A 22,142-nucleotide genomic window follows, 5' to 3' on the forward strand; every position below is an offset into this window, starting at 1 on the left:
GTATGGGGTTTCACAGTGTATCAGGATCCTGCCAGGTGTGTATGGGGTTTCACAGTGTATCAGGATCCTGCCAGGTGTGTATGGGGTTTCACAGTGTATCAGGATCCTGCCAGGTGTGTGTGGGGTTTCACAGTGTATCAGGATCCTGCCAGGTGTGTATGGGGTTTCAGTGTATCAGGATCCTGCCAGGTGTGTATGGGGTTTCACAGTGTATCAGGATTCTGCCAGGTGTGTATGAGGTTTCAGTGTATCAGGATCCTGCCAGGTGTGTATGGGGTTTCACAGTGTATCAGGATCCTGCCAGGTGTGTATGGGGTTTCACAGTGTATCAGGATCCTGCCAGGTGTGTATGCGGTTTCACAGTGTATCAGGATCCTGCCAGGATTATATGGGGTTTCCCAGTGTATCAGGATCCTGCCAGGTGTGTATGCGGTTTCACAGTGTATCAGGATCCTGCCAGGTTTCTATGGGGTTTCACCGTGTATCAGGAACCTTCCAGGTGTGTATGAGGTTTCACGGTGTATCAGGATCCTGCCAGGTGTGTATGGGGTTTCACAGTGTATCAGGATACTGCCAGGTGTGTATGGGGTTTCACAGTGTATCAGGATCCTGCCAGGTGTGTGTGGGGTTTCACAGTGTATCAGGATCCTGCCAGGTGTGTATGGGGTTTCAGTGTATCAGGATCCTGCCAGGTGTGTATGGGGTTTCACAGTGTATCAGGATTCTGCCAGGTGTGTATGGGGTTTCAGTGTATCAGGATCCTGCCAGGTGTGTATGGGGTTTCACAGTGTATCAGGATCCTGCCAGGTGTGTATGGGGTTTCACAGTGTATCAGGATCCTGCCAGGTGTGTATGCGGTTTCACAGTGTATCAGGATCCTGCCAGGATTATATGGGGTTTCCCAGTGTATCAGGACCCTGCCAGGTGTGTAGGCGGTTTCACAGTGTATCAGGATCCTGCCAGGTGTGTCTGGGGTTTCACAGTGTATCAGGATCCTGCCAGGTGTGTATGGGGTTTCACAGTGTATCAGGATCCTGCCAGGTGTGTATGGGGTTTCACAGTGTATCAGGGTCCTGCCAGGTGTGTATGGGGTTTCACAGTGTATCAGGATCCTGCCAGGTGTGTATGGGGTTTCAGTGGATCAGGATCCTGCCAGGTGTGTATGAGGTTTCACAGTGTATCAGGATCCTGCCAGGTGTGTATGGGGTTTCAGTGTATCAGGACCCTGCCAGGTGTGTCTGGGGTTTCACAGTGTATCAGGATCCTGCCAGGTGTGTATGGGGTTTCAGTGTATCAGGATCCTGCCAGGTGTGTATGGGGTTTCACAGTGTATCAGGATCCTGCCAGGTGTGTATGGGGTTTCAGTGTATCAGGACCCTGCCAGGTGTGTATGGGGTTTCACAGTGTATCAGGATCCTGCCAGGTGTGTATGGGGTTTCACAGTGTATCAGGATCCTGCCAGATGTTTATGGGGTTTCACAGTGTATCAGGATCCTGCCAGGTGTGTATGGGGTTTCACAGTGTATCAGGATCCTGCCAGGTGTGTATGGGGTTTCACAGTGTATCAGGATCCTGCCAGGTGTGTATGGGGTTTCACAGTGTATCAGGATCCTGCCAGGTGTGTATGGGGTTTCACAGTGTATCAGGATCCTGCCAGGTGTGTATGGGGTTTCACAGTGTATCAGGATCCTGCCAGGTGTGTATGGGGTTTCACAGTGTATCAGGATCCTGCCAGATGTGTATGGGGTTTCACAGTGTATCAGGATCCTGCCAGGTGTGTATGGGGTTTCACAGTGTATCAGGATCCTGCCAGGTGTGTATGCGGTTTCACAGTGTATCAGGATCCTGCCAGGATTATATGGGGTTTCCCAGTGTATCAGGATCCTGCCAGGTGTGTATGCGGTTTCACAGTGTATCAGGATCCTGCCAGGTTTCTATGGGGTTTCACCGTGTATCAGGAACCTTCCAGGTGTGTATGAGGTTTCACGGTGTATCAGGATCCTGCCAGGTGTGTATGGGGTTTCACAGTGTATCAGGATACTGCCAGGTGTGTATGGGGTTTCACAGTGTATCAGGATCCTGCCAGGTGTGTGTGGGGTTTCACAGTGTATCAGGATCCTGCCAGGTGTGTATGGGGTTTCAGTGTATCAGGATCCTGCCAGGTGTGTATGGGGTTTCACAGTGTATCAGGATTCTGCCAGGTGTGTATGGGGTTTCAGTGTATCAGGATCCTGCCAGGTGTGTATGGGGTTTCACAGTGTATCAGGATCCTGCCAGGTGTGTATGGGGTTTCACAGTGTATCAGGATCCTGCCAGGTGTGTATGCGGTTTCACAGTGTATCAGGATCCTGCCAGGATTATATGGGGCTTCCCAGTGTATCAGGATCCTGCCAGGTGTGTATGCGGTTTCACAGTGTATCAGGATCCTGCCAGGTTTCTATGGGGTTTCACCGTGTATCAGGAACCTTCCAGGTGTGTATGAGGTTTCACGGTGTATCAGGATCCTGCCAGGTGTGTATGGGGTTTCACAGTGTATCAGGATACTGCCAGGTGTGTATGGGGTTTCACAGTGTATCAGGGTCCTGCCAGGTGTGTATGGGGTTTCACAGTGGATCAGGATCCTGCCAGGTGTGTATGAGGTTTCACAGTGTATCAGGATCCTGCCAGGTGTGTATGGGGTTTCAGTGTATCAGGACCCTGCCAGGTGTGTCTGGGGTTTCACAGTGTATCAGGATCCTGCCAGGTGTGTATGGGGTTTCAGTGTATCAGGATCCTGCCAGGTGTGTATGGGGTTTCACAGTGTATCAGGATCCTGCCAGGTGTGTATGGGGTTTCAGTGTATCAGGACCCTGCCAGGTGTGTATGGGGTTTCACAGTGTATCAGGATCCTGCCAGGTGTGTATGGGGTTTCACAGTGTATCAGGATCCTGCCAGATGTTTATGGGGTTTCACAGTGTATCAGGATCCTGCCAGGTGTGTATGGGGTTTCACAGTGTGTCAGGATCCTGCCAGGTGTGTACGGGGTTTCACAGTGTATCAGGATCCTGCCAGGTGTGTATGGGGTTTCACAGTGTATCAGGATCCTGCCAGGTGTGTATGGGGTTTCACAGTGTATCAGGATCCTGCCAGGTGTGTATGGGGTTTCAGTGTATCAGGATCCTGCCAGGTGTGTATGGGGTTTCACAGTGTATCAGGATCCTGCCGGGTGTGTCTGGGGTTTCACAGTGTATCAGGATCCTGCCAGGTGTGTATGGGGTTTCACAGTGTATCAGGATCCTGCCAGGTGTGTATGGGGTTTCACAGTGTATCAGGATCCTGCCAGGTGTGTCTGGGGTTTCACAGTGTATCTGGATCCTGCCAGGTGTGTATGGGGTTTCCCAGTGTATCAGGATCCTGCCAGGTGTGTCTGGGGTTTCACAGTGTATCAGGATCCTGCCAGGTGTGTATGGGGTTTCACAGTGTATCAGGATCCTGCCAGGTGTGTATGGGGTTTCACAGTGTATCAGGATCCTGCCAGGTGTGTATGGGGTTTCACAGTGTATCAGGATCCTGCCAGGTGTGTATGGGGTTTCACAGTGTATCAGGATCCTGCCAGGTGTGTATGCGGTTTCACAGTGTATCAGGATCCTGCCAGGTTTCTATGGGGTTTCACCGTGTATCAGGAACCTTCCAGGTGTGTATGAGGTTTCACGGTGTATCAGGATCCTGCCAGGTGTGTATGGGGTTTCACAGTGTATCAGGATACTGCCAGGTGTGTATGGGGTTTCACAGTGTATCAGGATCCTGCCAGGTGTGTGTGGGGTTTCACAGTGTATCAGGATCCTGCCAGGTGTGTATGGGGTTTCAGTGTATCAGGATCCTGCCAGGTGTGTATGGGGTTTCACAGTGTATCAGGATTCTGCCAGGTGTGTATGGGGTTTCAGTGTATCAGGATCCTGCCAGGTGTGTATGGGGTTTCACAGTGTATCAGGATCCTGCCAGGTGTGTATGGGGTTTCACAGTGTATCAGGATCCTGCCAGGTGTGTATGCGGTTTCACAGTGTATCAGGATCCTGCCAGGATTATATGGGGTTTCCCAGTGTATCAGGACCCTGCCAGGTGTGTAGGCGGTTTCACAGTGTATCAGGATCCTGCCAGGTTTCTATGGGGTTTCACCGTGTATCAGGAACCTTCCAGGTGTGTATGAGGTTTCACGGTGTATCAGGATCCTGCCAGGTGTGTATGGGGTTTCACAGTGTATCAGGATACTGCCAGGTGTGTATGGGGTTTCACAGTGTATCAGGGTCCTGCCAGGTGTGTATGGGGTTTCACAGTGGATCAGGATCCTGCCAGGTGTGTATGAGGTTTCACAGTGTATCAGGATCCTGCCAGGTGTGTATGGGGTTTCAGTGTATCAGGACCCTGCCAGGTGTGTCTGGGGTTTCACAGTGTATCAGGATCCTGCCAGGTGTGTATGGGGTTTCAGTGTATCAGGATCCTGCCAGGTGTGTATGGGGTTTCACAGTGTATCAGGATCCTGCCAGGTGTGTATGGGGTTTCAGTGTATCAGGACCCTGCCAGGTGCGTATGGGGTTTCACAGTGTATCAGGATCCTGCCAGGTGTGTATGGGGTTTCACAGTGTATCAGGATCCTGCCAGGTGTGTATGCGGTTTCACAGTGTATCAGGATCCTGCCAGGATTATATGGGGTTTCCCAGTGTATCAGGATCCTGCCAGGTTTCTATGGGGTTTCACCGTGTATCAGGAACCTTCCAGGTGTGTATGAGGTTTCACGGTGTATCAGGATCCTGCCAGGTGTGTATGGGGTTTCACAGTGTATCAGGATACTGCCAGGTGTGTATGGGGTTTCACAGTGTATCAGGATCCTGCCAGGTGTGTGTGGGGTTTCACAGTGTATCAGGATCCTGCCAGGTGTGTATGGGGTTTCAGTGTATCAGGATCCTGCCAGGTGTGTATGGGGTTTCACAGTGTATCAGGATTCTGCCAGGTGTGTATGGGGTTTCAGTGTATCAGGATCCTGCCAGGTGTGTATGGGGTTTCACAGTGTATCAGGATCCTGCCAGGTGTGTATGGGGTTTCACAGTGTATCAGGATCCTGCCAGGTGTGTATGCGGTTTCACAGTGTATCAGGATCCTGCCAGGATTATATGGGGTTTCCCAGTGTATCAGGATCCTGCCAGGTGTGTATGCGGTTTCACAGTGTATCAGGATCCTGCCAGGTTTCTATGGGGTTTCACCGTGTATCAGGAACCTTCCAGGTGTGTATGAGGTTTCACGGTGTATCAGGATCCTGCCAGGTGTGTATGGGGTTTCACAGTGTATCAGGATACTGACAGGTGTGTATGGGGTTTCACAGTGTATCAGGGTCCTGCCAGGTGTGTATGGGGTTTCACAGTGGATCAGGATCCTGCCAGGTGTGTATGAGGTTTCACAGTGTATCAGGATCCTGCCAGGTGTGTATGGGGTTTCAGTGTATCAGGACCCTGCCAGGTGTGTCTGGGGTTTCACAGTGTATCAGGATCCTGCCAGGTGTGTATGGGGTTTCAGTGTATCAGGATCCTGCCAGGTGTGTATGGGGTTTCACAGTGTATCAGGATCCTGCCAGGTGTGTATGGGGTTTCAGTGTATCAGGACCCTGCCAGGTGTGTATGGGGTTTCACAGTGTATCAGGATCCTGCCAGGTGTGTATGGGGTTTCACAGTGTATCAGGATCCTGCCAGATGTTTATGGGGTTTCACAGTGTATCAGGATCCTGCCAGGTGTGTATGGGGTTTCACAGTGTATCAGGATCCTGCCAGGTGTGTATGGGGTTTCACAGTGTATCAGGATCCTGCCAGGTGTGTATGGGGTTTCACAGTGTATCAGGATCCTGCCAGGTGTGTATGGGGTTTCACAGTGTATCAGGATCCTGCCAGGTGTGTATGGGGTTTCACAGTGTATCAGGATCCTGCCAGGTGTGTATGGGGTTTCACAGTGTATCAGGATGCTGCCTGGTGTGTATGGGGTTTCACAGTGTATCAGGATCCTGCCAGGTGTGTATGGGGTTTCACAGTGTATCGGGATCCTGCCAGGTGTGTATGGGGTTTCACAGTGTATCGGGATCCTGCCAGGTGTGTATGGGGTTTCACAGTGTATCAGGATCCTGCCAGGGGTGCATGGGGTTTCACAGTGTATCAGGATCCTGCCAGGTGTGTATGGGGTTTCACAGTGTATCAGGATCCTGCCAGGTGTGTATGGGGTTACACAGTGTATCAGGATCCTGCCAGGTGTGTATGGGGTTTCACAGTGTATCAGGATCCTGCCAGGTGTGTATGGGGTTTCACAGTGTATCGGGATCCTGCCAGGTGTGTATGGGGTTTCACAGTGTATCGGGATCCTGCCAGATGTGTATGGGGTTTCACAGTGTATCAGGATCCTGCCAGATGTGTATGGGGTTTCACAGTGTATCAGGATCCTGCCAGGTGTGTATAGGGTTTCACAGTGTATCAGGATCCTGCCAGGTGTGTATGGGGTTTCACAGTGTATCAGGATCCTGCCAGGTGTGTATGGGGTTTCACAGTGTATCAGGATCCTGCCAGGTGTGTATGGGGTTTCACAGTGTATCAGGATCCTGCCAGGTGTGTATGGGGTTTCACAGTGTATCAGGATTCTGCCAGGTGTGTATGGGGTTTCGCAGTGTATCAGGATCCTGCCAGGTGTGTATGGGGTTTCACAGTGTATCGGGATCCTGCCAGGTGTGTATGGGTTTTCACAGTGTATCAGGATCCTGCCAGGTGTGTATGGGGTTTCACAGTGTTTCAGAATCCTGCCAGGTGTGTATGGGGTTTCACAGTGAATCAGGATCCTGCCAGGTGTCTCTGGGGTTTCACAGTGTATCAGGATCCTGCCAGATGTGTATGGGGTTTCACAGTGTATCAGGATCCTGCCAGATGTGTATGGGGTTTCACAGTGCATCAGGATCCTGCCAGGTGTGTATGGGGTTACACAGTGTATCAGGATCCTGCCAGGTGTGTATGGGGTTTCACAGTGTATCAGGATCCTGCCAGGTGTGTATGGGGTTTCACAGTGTATCAGGATCCTGCCAGGTGTGTTTGGGGTTTCACAGTGTATCAGGATCCTGCCAGGATTATATGGGGTTTCCCAGTGTATCAGGATCCTGCCAGGTGTGTATGCGGTTTCACAGTGTATCAGGATCCTGCCAGGTTTCTATGGGGTTTCACCATGTATCAGGAACCTTCCAGGTGTGTATGAGGTTTCACGGTGTATCAGGATCCTGCCAGGTGTGTATGGGGTTTCACAGTGTATCAGGATACTGCCAGGTGTGTATGGGGTTTCACAGTGTATCAGGATCCTGCCAGGTGTGTGTGGGGTTTCACAGCGTATCAGGATCCTGCCAGGTGTGTATGGGGTTTCAGTGTATCAGGATCCTGCCAGGTGTGTATGGGGTTTCACAGTGTATCAGGATTCTGCCAGGTGTGTATGGGGTTTCAGTGTATCAGGATCCTGCCAGGTGTGTATGGGGTTTCACAGTGTATCAGGATCCTGCCAGGTGTGTATGGGGTTTCACAGTGTATCAGGATCCTGCCAGGTGTGTATGCGGTTTCACAGTGTATCAGGATCCTGCCAGGATTATATGGGGTTTCCCAGTGTATCAGGATCCTGCCAGGTGTGTATGCGGTTTCACAGTGTATCAGGATCCTGCCAGGTTTCTATGGGGTTTCACCGTGTATCAGGAACCTTCCAGGTGTGTATGAGGTTTCACGGTGTATCAGGATCCTGCCAGGTGTGTATGGGGTTTCACAGTGTATCAGGATACTGCCAGGTGTGTATGGGGTTTCACAGTGTATCAGGGTCCTGCCAGGTGTGTATGGGGTTTCACAGTGGATCAGGATCCTGCCAGGTGTGTATGAGGTTTCACAGTGTATCAGGATCCTGCCAGGTGTGTATGGGGTTTCAGTGTATCAGGACCCTGCCAGGTGTGTCTGGGGTTTCACAGTGTATCAGGATCCTGCCAGGTGTGTATGGGGTTTCAGTGTATCAGGATCCTGCCAGGTGTGTATGGGGTTTCACAGTGTATCAGGATCCTGCCAGGTGTGTATGGGGTTTCAGTGTATCAGGACCCTGCCAGGTGTGTATGGGGTTTCACAGTGTATCAGGATCCTGCCAGGTGTGTATGGGGTTTCACAGTGTATCAGGATCCTGCCAGATGTTTATGGGGTTTCACAGTGTATCAGGATCCTGCCAGGTGTGTATGGGGTTTCACAGTGTATCAGGATCCTGCCAGGTGTGTACGGGGTTTCACAGCGTATCAGGATCCTGCCAGGTGTGTATGGGGTTTCACAGTGTATCAGGATCCTGCCAGGTGTGTATGGGGTTTCATAGATACATAGATACATAGAAGATAGGAGCAGGAGTAGGCCATTCGGCCCTTCGTGCCTGCTCCGCCATTCGATGAGATCATGGCTGATCCTTTAATTCAGTATCCCGTCCCCGCCTTCTCTCCGTAACCCTTAACCCCTTTTGCCCGTAGAAATATATCTAATTCCCTCTTAAATATATTTAATGAGCTGGCGTACACTGCCCTCTGTGGCAATGAGTTCCACAGGTTCACCACTCTCTGAGTGAAGAAATTCCCCCTCATCTCTGTCCTAAATGGTTTAGCCCTTATCCTTAAATGATGTCCTCTAGTTCTGTTCTCACCCGCCAAGGGAAACATTCCTTCTGCATCCAGTCTGTCTAGACCTGTCAGAATTTTATACACTTCTATGAGGTCCCCTCTCAATCTTCTAAACTCCAGTGTGTACATCCCTAAACTACATAGTCTCTCCTCATAGGTCATTCCCGCCATTCCTGGTATCAGCCTGGTGAATCGCCGCTGCACCCCCTCCATGGCAAGAACATCCTTCCTCAGATGAGGCGACCAAAACTGTACACAGTACTCGAGGTGTGGTCTCACCAGTGCCCTGTACAGCTGCAGCAAGGTATCCCTGTTCCTGTATTCTAACCCTTTTGCTATGAAGGCCAGCATACCGTTTGCCTTCTTGACCGCCTGTTGCACCTGCATGCTCGCCTTCAGTGACTGGTGTACAAGAACACCCAGGTCTCTCTGTACTTCCCCCTCTCCCAATCTATTGCCATTTAAATAATAATTTGCCCTCCCGTTCCTGCACCCAAGGTGGATAACTTCGCACTTGTCCACATTATAGTGCATCTGCCATTTATCCGCCCAATCGCCCAGTCTGTCCAAATCGCTCTGGAGCTTCCTGGTCTCTTCCTCTGAGCCCACCCCCCCTCCTAGTTTAGTGTCGTCTGCAAATTTGGAAATGCTGCATCCGACTCCCTGATCCAGGTCATTAATGTAAATTGTGAACAGCTGGGGGCCCAGGACAGATCCCTGTGGTACCCCACTTGTTACTGCCTGCCATTCAGAAAATGAGCCGTTTATTCCAACTCTCTGTTTTCTATCTGACAGCCAGTTCCCTATCCACGCCAAAACTTTCCCCTTTATCCCATGAGCCTCAATTTTCCATGCTAATCTTTTATGTGGGACCTTATCGAAGGCCTTTTGGAAGTCCAGGTACACCACATCTACTGGCTCTCCCCCATCTATTCTACCAGTTACTCCCTCAAAAAATTCCAATAGATTAGTCAAGCACGATTTACCCTTTGTAAATCCATGTTGACTCTGTCCTATCCTGTCCCCATTTGCTAAGTGCTCCGCTATTTCATCCTTAATGATGGACTCCAGCATTTTGCCCACAACTGATGTAAGGCTTACAGGTCTGTAATTACCTGCTTTTTCCCTACCCCCCTTTTTGAATAGTGGGGTAACGTTAGCTACCCTCCAATCCATCGGCACTGTTCCCGAGTCTAATGAATTCTGAAAAATCATCCTTAGTGCATCCGCTATCTCTAGGGCCACCTCCTTCAGTACCCTAGGATGCATGTTATCAGGCCCTGGGGATTTGTCCACCTTCAATCCCTTTAGCTTCCTTAACACCATATCCTTAGAGATATTGATTTGCGTCAGTTCCTCCTTTGCCAATGTCCCTATTTTTCCCGATATCCCAGGGAGGTTTTTTGTGTCTTCCTTCGTAAAGACTGACCCAAAGTATGCATTTAGTTGATCTGCCATTTCCTTATTTCCCATTATATATTCCCCCGTATCTGACTGCAATGGACCAACTTTGGTTTTCACCAGTCTTTTCCTTTTGATATACTTATAAAAGCTTTTGGAGTTAGTTTTTATATTTTCCGCCAGCTTGTTTTCGTAAGCTATTTTGCCCCTCTTGATTATGCCCTTTGCCCTCCTTTGCTCTATCTTAAACTGTTCCCAATCTTCCGCTCTGGCGCTTTTTTTGGCTATTTTATACGCCCTATCTTTGGATTTTATGCTGTCTCTAATTTCCCCTGTTATCCACGGTTGAGTCACCTTTTTAGATTTCCTTTTATGCCAGATTGGTATAAACAATTTTTGCAATTTTGTCATTCTATCTTTAAATGTTTGCCATTGTTTATCTACCTCCAGTCCTCCCAGGAACGTTGTCCAATCAGACCTACTCAGTTCCCGTCTCATGGCATCATAATTCCCCTTGTTTAAATTCAGGACCTTAGTCTCTGAGTCAATTTCTTCGCTCTCCATTTCGAGTGAGAAATCGATCATGTTATGATCGCTCTGACCCAAGGGTCCCCGTACAACAAGATTACTGATTAGTCCCTTCTCATTGCACAGTACCCAGTCCAATATAGCCTGTTCCCGAGTTGGTTCCTCGACATATTGATCCAGATAACCATCCCTCAAACACTCAAGGAATTCCTCCTCCTCATTATTTTTACTGATTAGGCTAGTCCAATCTATATGTAAGTTAAAGTCACCTATGATGACAGCTGTGCTCTTATTGCACGCTTCTCTAATTTCCCTCGTGATGCCCTCCCTAACCTCTATTTTACTATTTGGAGGCCTATATACCACTCCTATTAATGTTTTTCGCCCCTCGCTATTTCTTAGCTCCACCCATATAGATTCTGTATTAACTGAGTTAATATCCTTCCTTTCAATTGCATTTATCCCCTCTTTTACTAGCAATGCTACCCCTCCTCCCTTTCTTTTTTGTCGATCCTTCCTAAATACTGAATACCCCTGTATGTTAAGCTCCCAGCCCTGCTCACCCTGCAACCATGTTTCCGTAATCCCAATTAGGTCATAATTATTAACCTCTATTTCCACAGCTAATTCATCTACCTTGTTCCTGATGCTTCTCGCATTAAGGTATAAAACCCTCAGGCTTTTTTTATGCTCACATTTTTTATGAATTAGTTTGGCCCTTTGTTTTTTGTTCCTCACCCTTTTATCATTTATTTCTGTCTGCCTTTCACTTTCCTCTATTTCACTACATAGGTTTCTAGCCCAGTGTATCAGGATCCTGCCAGGTGTGTATGGGGTTTCACAGTGTATCAGGATCCTGCCAGGTGTGTATGGGGTTTCACAGTGTATCAGGATCCTGCCAGGTGTGTATGCGGTTTCACAGTGTATCAGGATCCTGCCAGGATTATATGGGGTTTCCCAGTGTATCAGGATCCTGCCAGGTGTGTATGCGGTTTCACAGTGTATCAGGATCCTGCCAGGTGTGTATGAGGTTTCACGGTGTATCAGGATCCTGCCAGGTGTGTATGGGGTTTCACAGTGTATCAGGATACTGCCAGGTGTGTATGGGGTTGCACAGTGTATCAGGATCCTGCCAGGTGTGTATGGGGTTTCACAGTGTATCAGGATTCTGCCAGGTGTGTATGGGGTTTCAGTGTATCAGGATCCTGCCAGGTGTGTATGGGGTTTCACAGTGTATCAGGATCCTGCCAGGTGTGTATGGGGTTTCACAGTGTATCAGGATCCTGCCAGGTGTGTATGCGGTTTCACAGTGTATCAGGATCCTGCCAGGATTATATGGGGTTTCCCAGTGTATCAGGATCCTGCCAGGTGTGTATGCGGTTTCACAGTGTATCAGGATCCTGCCAGGTTTCTATGGGGTTTCACCGTGTATCAGGAACCTTCCAGGTGTGTATGAGGTTTCACGGTGTATCAGGATCCTGCCAGGTGTGTATGGGGTTTCACAGTGTATCAGGATACTGCCAGGTGTGTATGGGGTTTCACAGTGTATCAGGGTCCTGCCAGGTGTGTATGGGGTTTCCCAGTGTATCAGGATCCTGCCAGGTGTGTATGAGGTTTCACAGTGTATCAGGATCCTGCCAGGTGTGTATGGGGTTTCAGTGTATCAGGACCCTGCCAGGTGTGTCTGGGGTTTCACAGTGTATCAGGATCCTGCCAGGTGTGTATGGGGTTTCAGTGTATCAGGATCCTGCCAGGTGTGTATGGGGTTTCACAGTGTATCAGGATCCTGCCAGGTGTGTATGGGGTTTCAGTGCATCAGGACCCTGCCAGGTGTGTATGGGGTTTCACAGTGTATCAGGATCCTGCCAGGTGTGTATGGGGTTTCACAGTGTATCAGGATCCTGCCAGATGTTTATGGGGTTTCACAGTGTATCAGGATCCTGCCAGGTGTGTATGGGGTTTCACAGTGTATCAGGATCCTGCCAGGTGTGTATGGGGTTTCACAGTGTATCAGGATGCTGCCTGGTGTGTATGGGGTTTCACAGTGTATCAGGATCCTGCCAGGTGTGTATGGGGTTTCACAGTGTATCGGGATCCTGCCAGGTGTGTATGGGGTTTCACAGTGTATCGGGATCCTGCCAGGTGTGTATGGGGTTTCACAGTGTATCAGGATCCTGCCAGGGGTGCATGGGGTTTCACAGTGTATCAGGATCCTGCCAGGTGTGTATGGGGTTTCACAGTGTATCAGGATCCTGCCAGGTGTGTATGGGGTTACACAGTGTATCAGGATCCTGCCAGGTGTGTATGGGGTTTCACAGTGTATCAGGATCCTGCCAGGTGTGTATGGGGTTTCACAGTGTATCGGGATCCTGCCAGGTGTGTATGGGGTTTCACAGTGTATCGGGATCCTGCCAGATGTGTATGGGGTTTCACAGTGTATCAGGATCCTGCCAGGTGTGTCTGGGGTTTCACAGTGTATCAGGATCCTGCCAGGTGTGTCTGGGGTTTCACAGTGTATCAGGATCCTGCCAGGTGTGTATGGGGTTTCACAGTGTATCAGGATCCTGCCAGGTGTGTATGGGGTTTCAGTGTATCAGGATCCTGCCAGGTGTGTCTGGGGTTTCACTGTATCAGGATCCTGCCAGGTGTGTATGGGGTTTCACAGTGTATCAGGATCCTGCCAGGTGTGTATAGGGTTTCACAGTGTATCAGGATCCTGCCAGGTGTGTATGGGGTTTCACAGTGTATCAGGATCCTGCCAGGTGTGTATGGGGTTACACAGTGTGTCAGGATCCTGCCAGGTGTGTATGGGGTTACACAGTGTATCAGGATCCTGCCAGGTGTGTATGGGGTTACACAGTGTATCAGGATCCTGCCAGGTGTGTATGGGGTTTCACAGTGTATCAGGATCCTGCCAGGTGTGTATGGGGTTTCACCGTGTATCAGGATCCTGCCAGGTGTGTATGGGGTTTCACAGTGTATCAGGATCCTGCCAGGTGTGTATGGGGTTTCACAGTGCATCAGGATCCTGCCAGGTGTGTATGGGGTTACACAGTGTATCAGGATCCTGCCAGGTGTGTATGGGGTTTCACAGTCTATCAGGATCCTGCCAGGTGTGTATGGGGTTTCACAGTGTATCAGGATCCTGCCAGGTGTGTCTGGGATTTCACAGTGTATCAGGATCCTGCCAGGTGTGTCTGGGGTTTCACAGTGTATCAGGATCCTGCCAGGTGTGTTTGGGGTTACACAGTGTATCAGGATCCTGCCAGGTGTGTATGGGGTTTCGCAGTGTATCAGGATCCTGCCAGGTGTGTATGGGGTTTCACAGTGTATCAGGATCCTGCCAGGTGTGTCTGGGATTTCACAGTGTATCAGGATCCTGCCAGGTGTGTCTGGGGTTTCACAGTGTATCGGGATCCTGCCAGGTGTGTATGGGGTTTCACAGTGTATCAGGATCCTGCCAGGTGTGTATGGGGTTTCACAGTGTATCAGGATCCTGCCAGGTGTGTCTGGGATTTCACAGTGTATCAGGATCCTGCCAGGTGTGTCTGGGGTTTCACAGTGTATCAGGATCCTGCCAGGTGTGTATGGGGTTTCACAGTGTATCAGGATCCTGCCAGGTGTGTATGGGGTTTCACAGTGTATCAGGATACTGCCAGGTGTGTATGGGGTTTCACAGTGTATCAGGATCCTGCCAGGTGTATATGGGCTTTCACAGTGTATCAGGATCCTGCCAGGTGTGTATGGGGTTTCACAGTGTATCAGGATCCTGCCAGGTGTGTATGGGGTTTCACAGTGTATCAGGATCCTGCCAGGTGTGTCTGGGGTTTCACAGTGTATCAGGATCCTGCCAGGTGTGTATGGGGTTTCACAGTGTATCAGGATCCTGCCAGGTGTATATGGGGATTCACAGTGTATCAGGATCCTGCCAGGTGTGTCTGGGGTTTCACAGTGTATCAGGATCCTGCCAGGTGTGTCTGGGGTTTCACAGTGTATCAGGATCCTGCCAGGTGTGTATGGGGTTTCACAGTGTATCAGGATCCTGCCAGGTGTGTATGGGGTTTCAGTGTATCAGGATCCTGCCAGGTGTGTCTGGGGTTTCACAGTGTATCAGGATCCTGCCAGGTGTGTATGGGGTTTCACAGTGTATCAGGATCCTGCCAGGTGTGTATAGGGTTTCACAGTGTATCAGGATCATGCCAGGTGTGTATGGGGTTTCGCAGTGTATCAGGATCCTGCCAGGTGTGTATGGGGTTACACAGTGTATCAGGATCCTGCCAGGTGTGTATGGGGTTACACAGTGTATCAGGATCCTGCCAGGTGTGTATGGGGTTTCTCAGTGTATCAGGATCCTGCCAGGTGTGTATGGGGTTTCAGTGTATCAGGATCCTGCCAGGTGTGTATGGGGTTTCACAGTGTATCAGGATCCTGCCAGGTGTGTACGGGGTTTCACAGTGTATCAGGATCCTGCCAGGTGTGTATGGGGTTTCACAGTGTATCAGGATCCTGCCAGGTGTGTATGGGGTTTCACACTGTATCAGGATCCTGCCAGGTGTGTATGGGGTTTCAGTGTATCAGGATCCTGCCAGGTGTGTCTGAGGTTTCAGTGTATCAGGATCCTGCCAGGTGTGTATGGGGTTTCACAGTGTATCAGGATCCTGCCAGATGTGTATGGGGTTTCACAGTGTATCAGGATCCTGCCAGGTGTGTATGGGGTTTCACAGTGTATCAGGATCCTGCCAGGTGTGTATGGGGTTTCACAGTGTATCAGGATCCTGCCAGGTGTGTATGGGGTTTCACAGTGTATCAGGATCCTGCCAGGTGTGTATGGGGTTTCAGTGTATCAGGATCCTGCCAGGTGTGTATGGGGTTTCACAGTGTATCAGGATCCTACCAGGTGTGTATGGGGTTTCACAGTGTATCAGGATCCTGCCAGGTGTGTATTGGGTTTCACAGTGTATCAGGATCCTGCCAGGTGTGTATGGGGTTTCACAGTGTATCAGGATCCTGCCAGGTGTGTATGGGGTTTCACAGTGTATCAGGATCCTGCCAGGTGTGTCTGGGGTTTCACAGTGTATCGGGATCCTGCCAGGTGTGTATGGGGTTACACAGTGTATCAGGATCCTGCCAGGTGTGTATGGGGTTTCAGTGTATCAGGTTCCTGCCAGGTGTGTATGGGGTTTCACAGTGTATCAGGATCCTGCCAGGTGTGTATGGGGTTTCACAGTGTATCAGGATCCTGCCAGGTGTGTATGGGGTTTCACAGTGTATCAGGATCCTGCCAGGTGTGTATGGGGTTTCACAGTGTATCAGGATCCTGCCAGGTATGTTTGGGGTTACACAGTGTATCAGGATCCTGCCAGGTGTGTATGGGGTTTCCCAGTGTATCAGGATCCTGCCAGGTGTGTATGAGGTTTCACAGTGTATCAGGAGCCTGCCAGGTGTGTATGGGGTTTCACAGTGTATCAGGATCCTGCCAGGTGTGTATGGGGTTTCACAGTGTATCAGGATCCTGCCAGGTGTGTATGGGGTTTCACAGTGTATCAGGATCCTGCCAGGTGTGTATGGGGTTTCACAGTGTATCAGGATCCTGCCAGGTGTGTATGGGGTTTCACAGTGTATCAGGATCCTGCCAGGTGTGTATGGGGTTTCACAGTGTATCAGGATCCTGCCAGGTGTGTCTGGGGTTTCACAGTGTATCAGGATCCTGCCAGGTGTGTATGGGGTTTCACAGTGTATCGGGATCCTGCCAGGTGTGTATGGGGTTTCACAGGGTATCAGGATCCTGCCAGGTGTGTATGGGGTTTCACAGTGTATCAGGATCCTGCCAGGTGTGTATGGGGTTTCAGTGTATCAGGATCCTGCCAGGTGTGTATGGGGTTTCACAGTGTATCAGGATCCTGCCAGGTGTGTATGGTGTTTCACAGTGTATCAGGATCCTGCCAGGTGTGTATGGGGTTTCACAGTGTATCAGGATCCTGCCAGGTGTGTATGGGGTTTCACAGTGTATCAGGATCCTGCCAGGTGTGTATGGGGTTTCACAGTGTATCAGGATCCTGCCAGGTGTGTATGGGGTTTCACAGTGTATCAGGATCCTGCCAGGTGTGTATGGGGTTTCATAGTGTATCAGGATCCTGCCAGGTGTGTATGGGGTTTCACAGTGTATCAGGATCCTGCCAGGTGTGTATGGGGTTTCAGTGTATCAGGATCCTGCCAGGTGTGTATGGGGTTTCAGTGTATCAGGATCCTGCCAGGTGTGTATGGGGTTTCACAGTGTATCAGGATCCTGCCAGGTGTGTCTGGGGTTTCACAGTGTATCGGGATCCTGCCAGGTGTGTATGGGGTTTCACAGTGTATCAGGATCCTGCCAGGTGTGTATGGGGTTTCACAGTGTATCAGGATCCTGCCAGGTGTGTATGGGGTTTCATAGTGTATCAGGATCCTGCCAGGTGTGTATGGGGTTTCACAGTGTATCAGGATCCTGCCAGGTGTGTATGGGGTTTCAGTGTATCAGGATCCTGCCAAGTGTGTATGGGGTTTCACAGTGTATCAGGATCCTGCCAGGTGTGTATGTGGTTTCACAGTGTATCGGGATCCTGCCAGGTGTGTATGGGGTTTCAGTGTATCAGGATCCTGCCAGGTGTGTATGGGGTTTCACAGTGTATCAGGATCCTGCCAGGTGTGTATGGGGTTTCAGTGTATCGGGATCCTGCCAGGTGTGTATGGGGTTTCGCAGTGTATCAGGATCCTGCCAGGTGTGTCTGGGGTTTCACAGTGTATCAGGATCCTGCCAGGTGTGTATGGGGTTTCGCAGTGTATCAGGATCCTGCCAGGTGTGTATGGGGTTTCACAGTGTATTAGGATCCTGCCAGGTGTGTCTGGGGTTTCACAGTGTATCAGGATCCTGCCAGGTGTGTATGGGGTTTCACAGTGTATCAGGATCCTGCCAGGTGTATATGGGGTTTCACAGTGTATCAGGATCCTGCCAGGTGTGTATGAGAATATAAGCGTTAACGAGCAGCAGCTGGATTACGTGATTATTTACATTTACCGGATTATGTCAGACATTGTACGAATTGTAACTTGAATCAACACAGAATAGTTGAGGATTGAATAATCCAAATGACATTCAATCCTGTTTCCTCAGCCTTTGAACTTCTGATTCCCAGATTCTGACAACCTCTAAACAAACGGCTACAGTCAAACATTCTGAGCTTCAGAAATTCAATAAAAGTTTTGAACTCCCCATTTCATCACTTACCTTTCAGGTTACTGGGTATTTCGGATAAACCTTGTGCGATGTTCATGTAATCAAATGGGTCAGATCCTGTTTAAAACAATAACTTTCATGAATTCAGATCTGGGTGATATTATAGTAAAATCTGCAGTGTTAGAATCTGTCATTGAATTCAGTGGGGGATGTTACCGTACCAAGTTCCTCTATTTCTTTCAGTAGTTTGTTCAGCTTTGGTAACCTGTGGCGCATTTTCACCATGGATTCCCACATCACCCTTCGGGCCCCAGAGCCTTTCTCCATCACCAGAGTTAGGAGAAGTTTGGAACTGTCCGCCCGGTTTCCCTTCTCCGCGAGCTCAGTGACTTTCTGTAAAGAATAGTAATGAATATATTGAGGAGCGGAGTGAAAGACAAACACTGAGAATGAGAAGGAAAGGATCTGCTCAGTGATGGGATCTCCCAGTTGTTGAGCACAGAAAGCAGTCACTGGGCCGGGTACTGATCCATTCTGAACATGGGCTGAATATTCGGTAAACATCTTGATTCACTCATTAACGGGAAATAAATGAGATAAAAGGAAAATAGAAATCAGGAATATTGTTCTCGGAGAGTGAGGAATCACTGAGAATCGGCAATAGGTTTAATGGGATTAGTGTTCTCTGTGCTTCAGTGTCCAACATGACATCAGATTCCTGATTGACAATATGATGCACTCGTTTCTCACACTTACTTCCTGCTGTCACACTTTGTTATTTACTGAGAACTAAACCAGCAGCGAATCGGAACTCGAGTGGCAGGGAAGGGACGATTCTGAACTGAGGGAAGCTGCTAGAAAACTACCTGAGGAATTACATCGACTAATCGAAACAACCACTGTTGATTTATCGGTCACATAAAATCGACCAAAAAAAATGAAAAATTGTCCCTCGGTGATAGACATGTTTGACAACCATTATTTTGCTCGCCCGCTGCCAGTATGAAACAGAAGTAACCCAGGCACACGTGCAGCATGTAATCAGGACCTTTATCATCAACAACTTTTATTTATATAACGGCTTTAACGTAGAAGAATGTCCCAAGGCCCTTCACAGAGACGGAACCAGACAATGGACCTGAGACAAAGCAGGATATACTATTAGAGATGACCAAAAACTAGAGGAACGGTCAATGTTGAGGAGAGAGAGGTGGCGAGGCAGAGGGGTTCAGAGAGTGAATTACAGAGTGTGGAGCCTCAGACAACTGAACACTTGGCCACCAGTGGTGTTGTAAAGGAAGGGGTGCACAAGAGGGCAGAGTCAGAACAGGGCACAGGCAGCAGAGTTTGGAGTAGCTGAAGTTTATGGAGGGGCAGAGAGGTTCAGAGAGTGAATTACAGAGTGTGGAGCCTCAGACAACTGAACACTTGGCCACCAGTGGTGTTGTAAAGGAAGGGGTGCACAAGAGGCGAGAGTCAGAACAGGACACAGGCAGCAGAGTTTGGAGTAGCTGAAGTTTATGGAGGGACAGAGGGGTTCAGAGAGTGAATTACAGAGTGTGGAGCCTCAGACAACTGAACACTTGGCCACCAGTGGTGTTGTAAAGGAAGGGGTGCACAAGAGGCCAGAGTCAGAACAGGGCACAGGCAGCAGAGTTTGGAGTAGCTGAAGTTTATGGAGGGACAGAGGGGTTCAGAGAGTGAATTACAGAGTGTGGAGCCTCAGACAACTGAACGCTTGGCCACCAGTGGTGTTGTAAAGGAAGGGGTGCACAAGAGGCCAGAGTCAGAACAGGGCACAGGCAGCAGAGTTTGGAGTAGCTGAAGTTAATGGAGGGACAGAGGGGTTCAGAGAGTGAATTACAGAGTGTGGAGCCTCAGACAACTGAACACTTGGCCATCAGTGGTGTTGTAAAGGAAGGGGTGCACAAGAGGCCAGAGTCAGAACAGGGCACAGGCAGCAGAGTTTGGAGTAGCTGAAGTTTATGGAGGGGCAGAGGGGTTCAGAGAGTGAATTACAGAGTGTGGAGCCTCAGACAACTGAACACTTGGCCATCAGTGGTGTTGTAAAGGAAGGGGTGCACAAGAGGCCAGAGTCAGAACAGGGCACAGGCAGCAGAGTTTGGAGTAGCTGAAGTTTATGGAGGGGCAGAGGGGTTCAGAGAGTGAATTACAGAGTGTGGAGCCTCAGACAACTGAACACTTGGCCACCAGTGGTGTTGTAAAGGAAGGGGTGCACAAGAGGGCAGAGTCAGAACAGGACACAGGCAGCAGAGTTTGGAGTAGCTGAAGTTTATGGAGGGGCAGAGGGGTTCAGAGAGTGAATTACAGAGTGTGGAGCCTCAGACAACTGAACGCTTGGCCACCAGTGGTGTTGTAAAGGAAGGGGTGCACAAGAGGGCAGAGTCAGAACAGGGCACAGGCAGCAGAGTTTGGAGTAGCTGAAGTTTATGGAGGGACAGAGGGGTTCAGAGAGTGAATTACAGAGTGTGGAGCCTCAGACAACTGAACACTTGGCCACCAGTGGTGTTGTAAAGGAAGGGGTGCACAAGAGGCAGAGTCAGAACAGGACACAAGCAGCAGAGTTTGGAGTAGCTGAAGTTTATGGAGGGGCAGGGTGGGTTCAGAGAGTGAATTACAGAGTGTGGAGCCTTAGACAACTGAACACTTGGCCACCAGTGGTGTTGTAAAGGAAGGGGTGCACAAGAGGCGAGAGTCAGAACAGGACACAGGCAGCAGAGTTTGGAGTAGCTGAAGTTTATGGAGGGACAGAGGGGTTCAGAGAGTGAATTACAGAGTGTGGAGCCTCAGACAACTGAACGCTTGGCCACCAGTGGTGTTGTAAAGGAAGGGGTGCACAAGAGGCGAGAGTCAGAACAGGACACAGGCAGCAGAGTTTGGAGTAGCTGAAGTTTATGGAGGGGCAGGGTGGGAGGCCGGCCGGCCAGGGGAGCATTGGAATAGTCGAGTCTGGAGTTGACAAAGGCGTGGGAGAGGGTTCAGCAGCAGATGGAACGAGGTGGGGCTGAAGACAGACAATATTAGAGACAGAGTAGGTGGTCTTTGAAATGGAAAGTATATGGGGTGGGGAGTTCAGATTGAGGTTGGATGAAGAGATTTTGGACAGTTTGCTTCAGCCTTAGGGGTCTGGTAGGAGGATGAAATGAAGTGGTGAGGAGGCGGAGTTTGTAGAATACGATGGCTTCAGTTTTCACACTGTTTAATTGGATGAAAGTTCAAAGTCAAGAAACGGCACAATCTAATAAAAATACTGAATCTAAAACGTGGAAGTGTGGCAGAACCACTGAATGACTCTGGCTAACTGTATATAATTCCCTTTAACGATGTTCTAACACCAGCCTAAACCTGTACCATTGTGTTAGGCATTACTGTGTTTTGTATATAGAGTTTGCATGTACGGGGCGTGGCCCCTTTAAGAGCGCGGGAAAACGCGATGACGTCACATCGCAAACCACGTGACTGCCCAGGCAGTCCTCGTGGCATCTCCGTTGAGTAAAGACCTGTTTAATTGTTCTCTGGTGTCGATCTCAGTTATTCGTAGGATTTTGTCAATTCCTACATTGGTGACCCCGTTTTTGTGAACGTTTTCACAGAAGAAGAGCACAGCATGGAGGCAAACGCCATTTCACTAAAGCTACCGCAGTTCTGGGAGCAGCAAGCGCCCTCGTGGTTTATTCAGGTCGCGGCCCAGTTCGTCCTGAAGAACATCGATGCGGATCAGACCAAGTATCTTTACGTGGTCTCCGCACTCGACAGCTCTACCGCCTCTCGGATCGTCAGCCTCCTCGAAAACCCCCCAACGGAGCGCAAGTATGAAACCCTCAAAGCGCGGTTACTGCAGGTTTTCGGGCTCACAAAATCGGAGCGTGCCCGTCGATTACTCGCTATGCCCGGGCTCGGGGACTCCAAGCCTTCAGAGTTGATGAGCCAAATGCTCACACTCCTGGGCTCAGAACGGGAATGTTTCCTATTCCGCGAGATTTTCCTCAGCCAACTGCCTGAACAGGTACAAGCTGCCCTGGCCAGATCTGAAACTGAAGACTGCGCAACACTCGCGGCGGAGGCTGACAAAATTTTCGCTGTAACTCGGCAGTACTGCGCCGCCACGAGGCACCCATCCCCCGCAGACACCGCCCCAGCTCGTCAGCCTGCTGGGCTGTTTCTACCACGCGCAGTTCGGCGCAAAGGCAAAGCGTTGCCGCCCTCCTTGCAGTTTCCCCCCCCAAAAATACCAGCATCAACTGACACTGCGAACACCGAGGAACGGGTCTAACGGGCACCCCGCGGCCGCGATGGCGATCGGCA

General features: G+C 49.9%; 1 protein-coding gene across 1 annotated transcript in view; it reads right to left on the reverse strand.

Annotated features, from left to right (window-relative positions):
• The window catches only part of LOC147081782 (NACHT, LRR and PYD domains-containing protein 3-like), a 106,319-nt gene extending 86,511 nt beyond the window's left edge, over positions 1-19,808 (reverse strand). The window contains exons 1-2 of the mRNA XM_085980676.1: positions 18,038-19,808; positions 17,868-17,933 (exon numbers count right to left, since the gene is read on the reverse strand). Coding sequence (XP_085836802.1) covers positions 17,868-17,933; positions 18,038-18,380 — 409 coding nt within the window. The 5' untranslated portion in view covers positions 18,381-19,808. The remainder of the gene's footprint in view (positions 1-17,867; positions 17,934-18,037) is intronic.
• Between the last annotated feature and the right edge of the window lie 2,334 nt (positions 19,809-22,142).

The sequence above is a fragment of the Somniosus microcephalus genome, unplaced genomic scaffold, assembly GCF_052327205.1.
Source record: "Somniosus microcephalus isolate GS21.2 unplaced genomic scaffold, FLI_Smic_1.0 scaffold380, whole genome shotgun sequence".
NCBI lineage: Eukaryota > Metazoa > Chordata > Chondrichthyes > Squaliformes > Somniosidae > Somniosus > Somniosus microcephalus.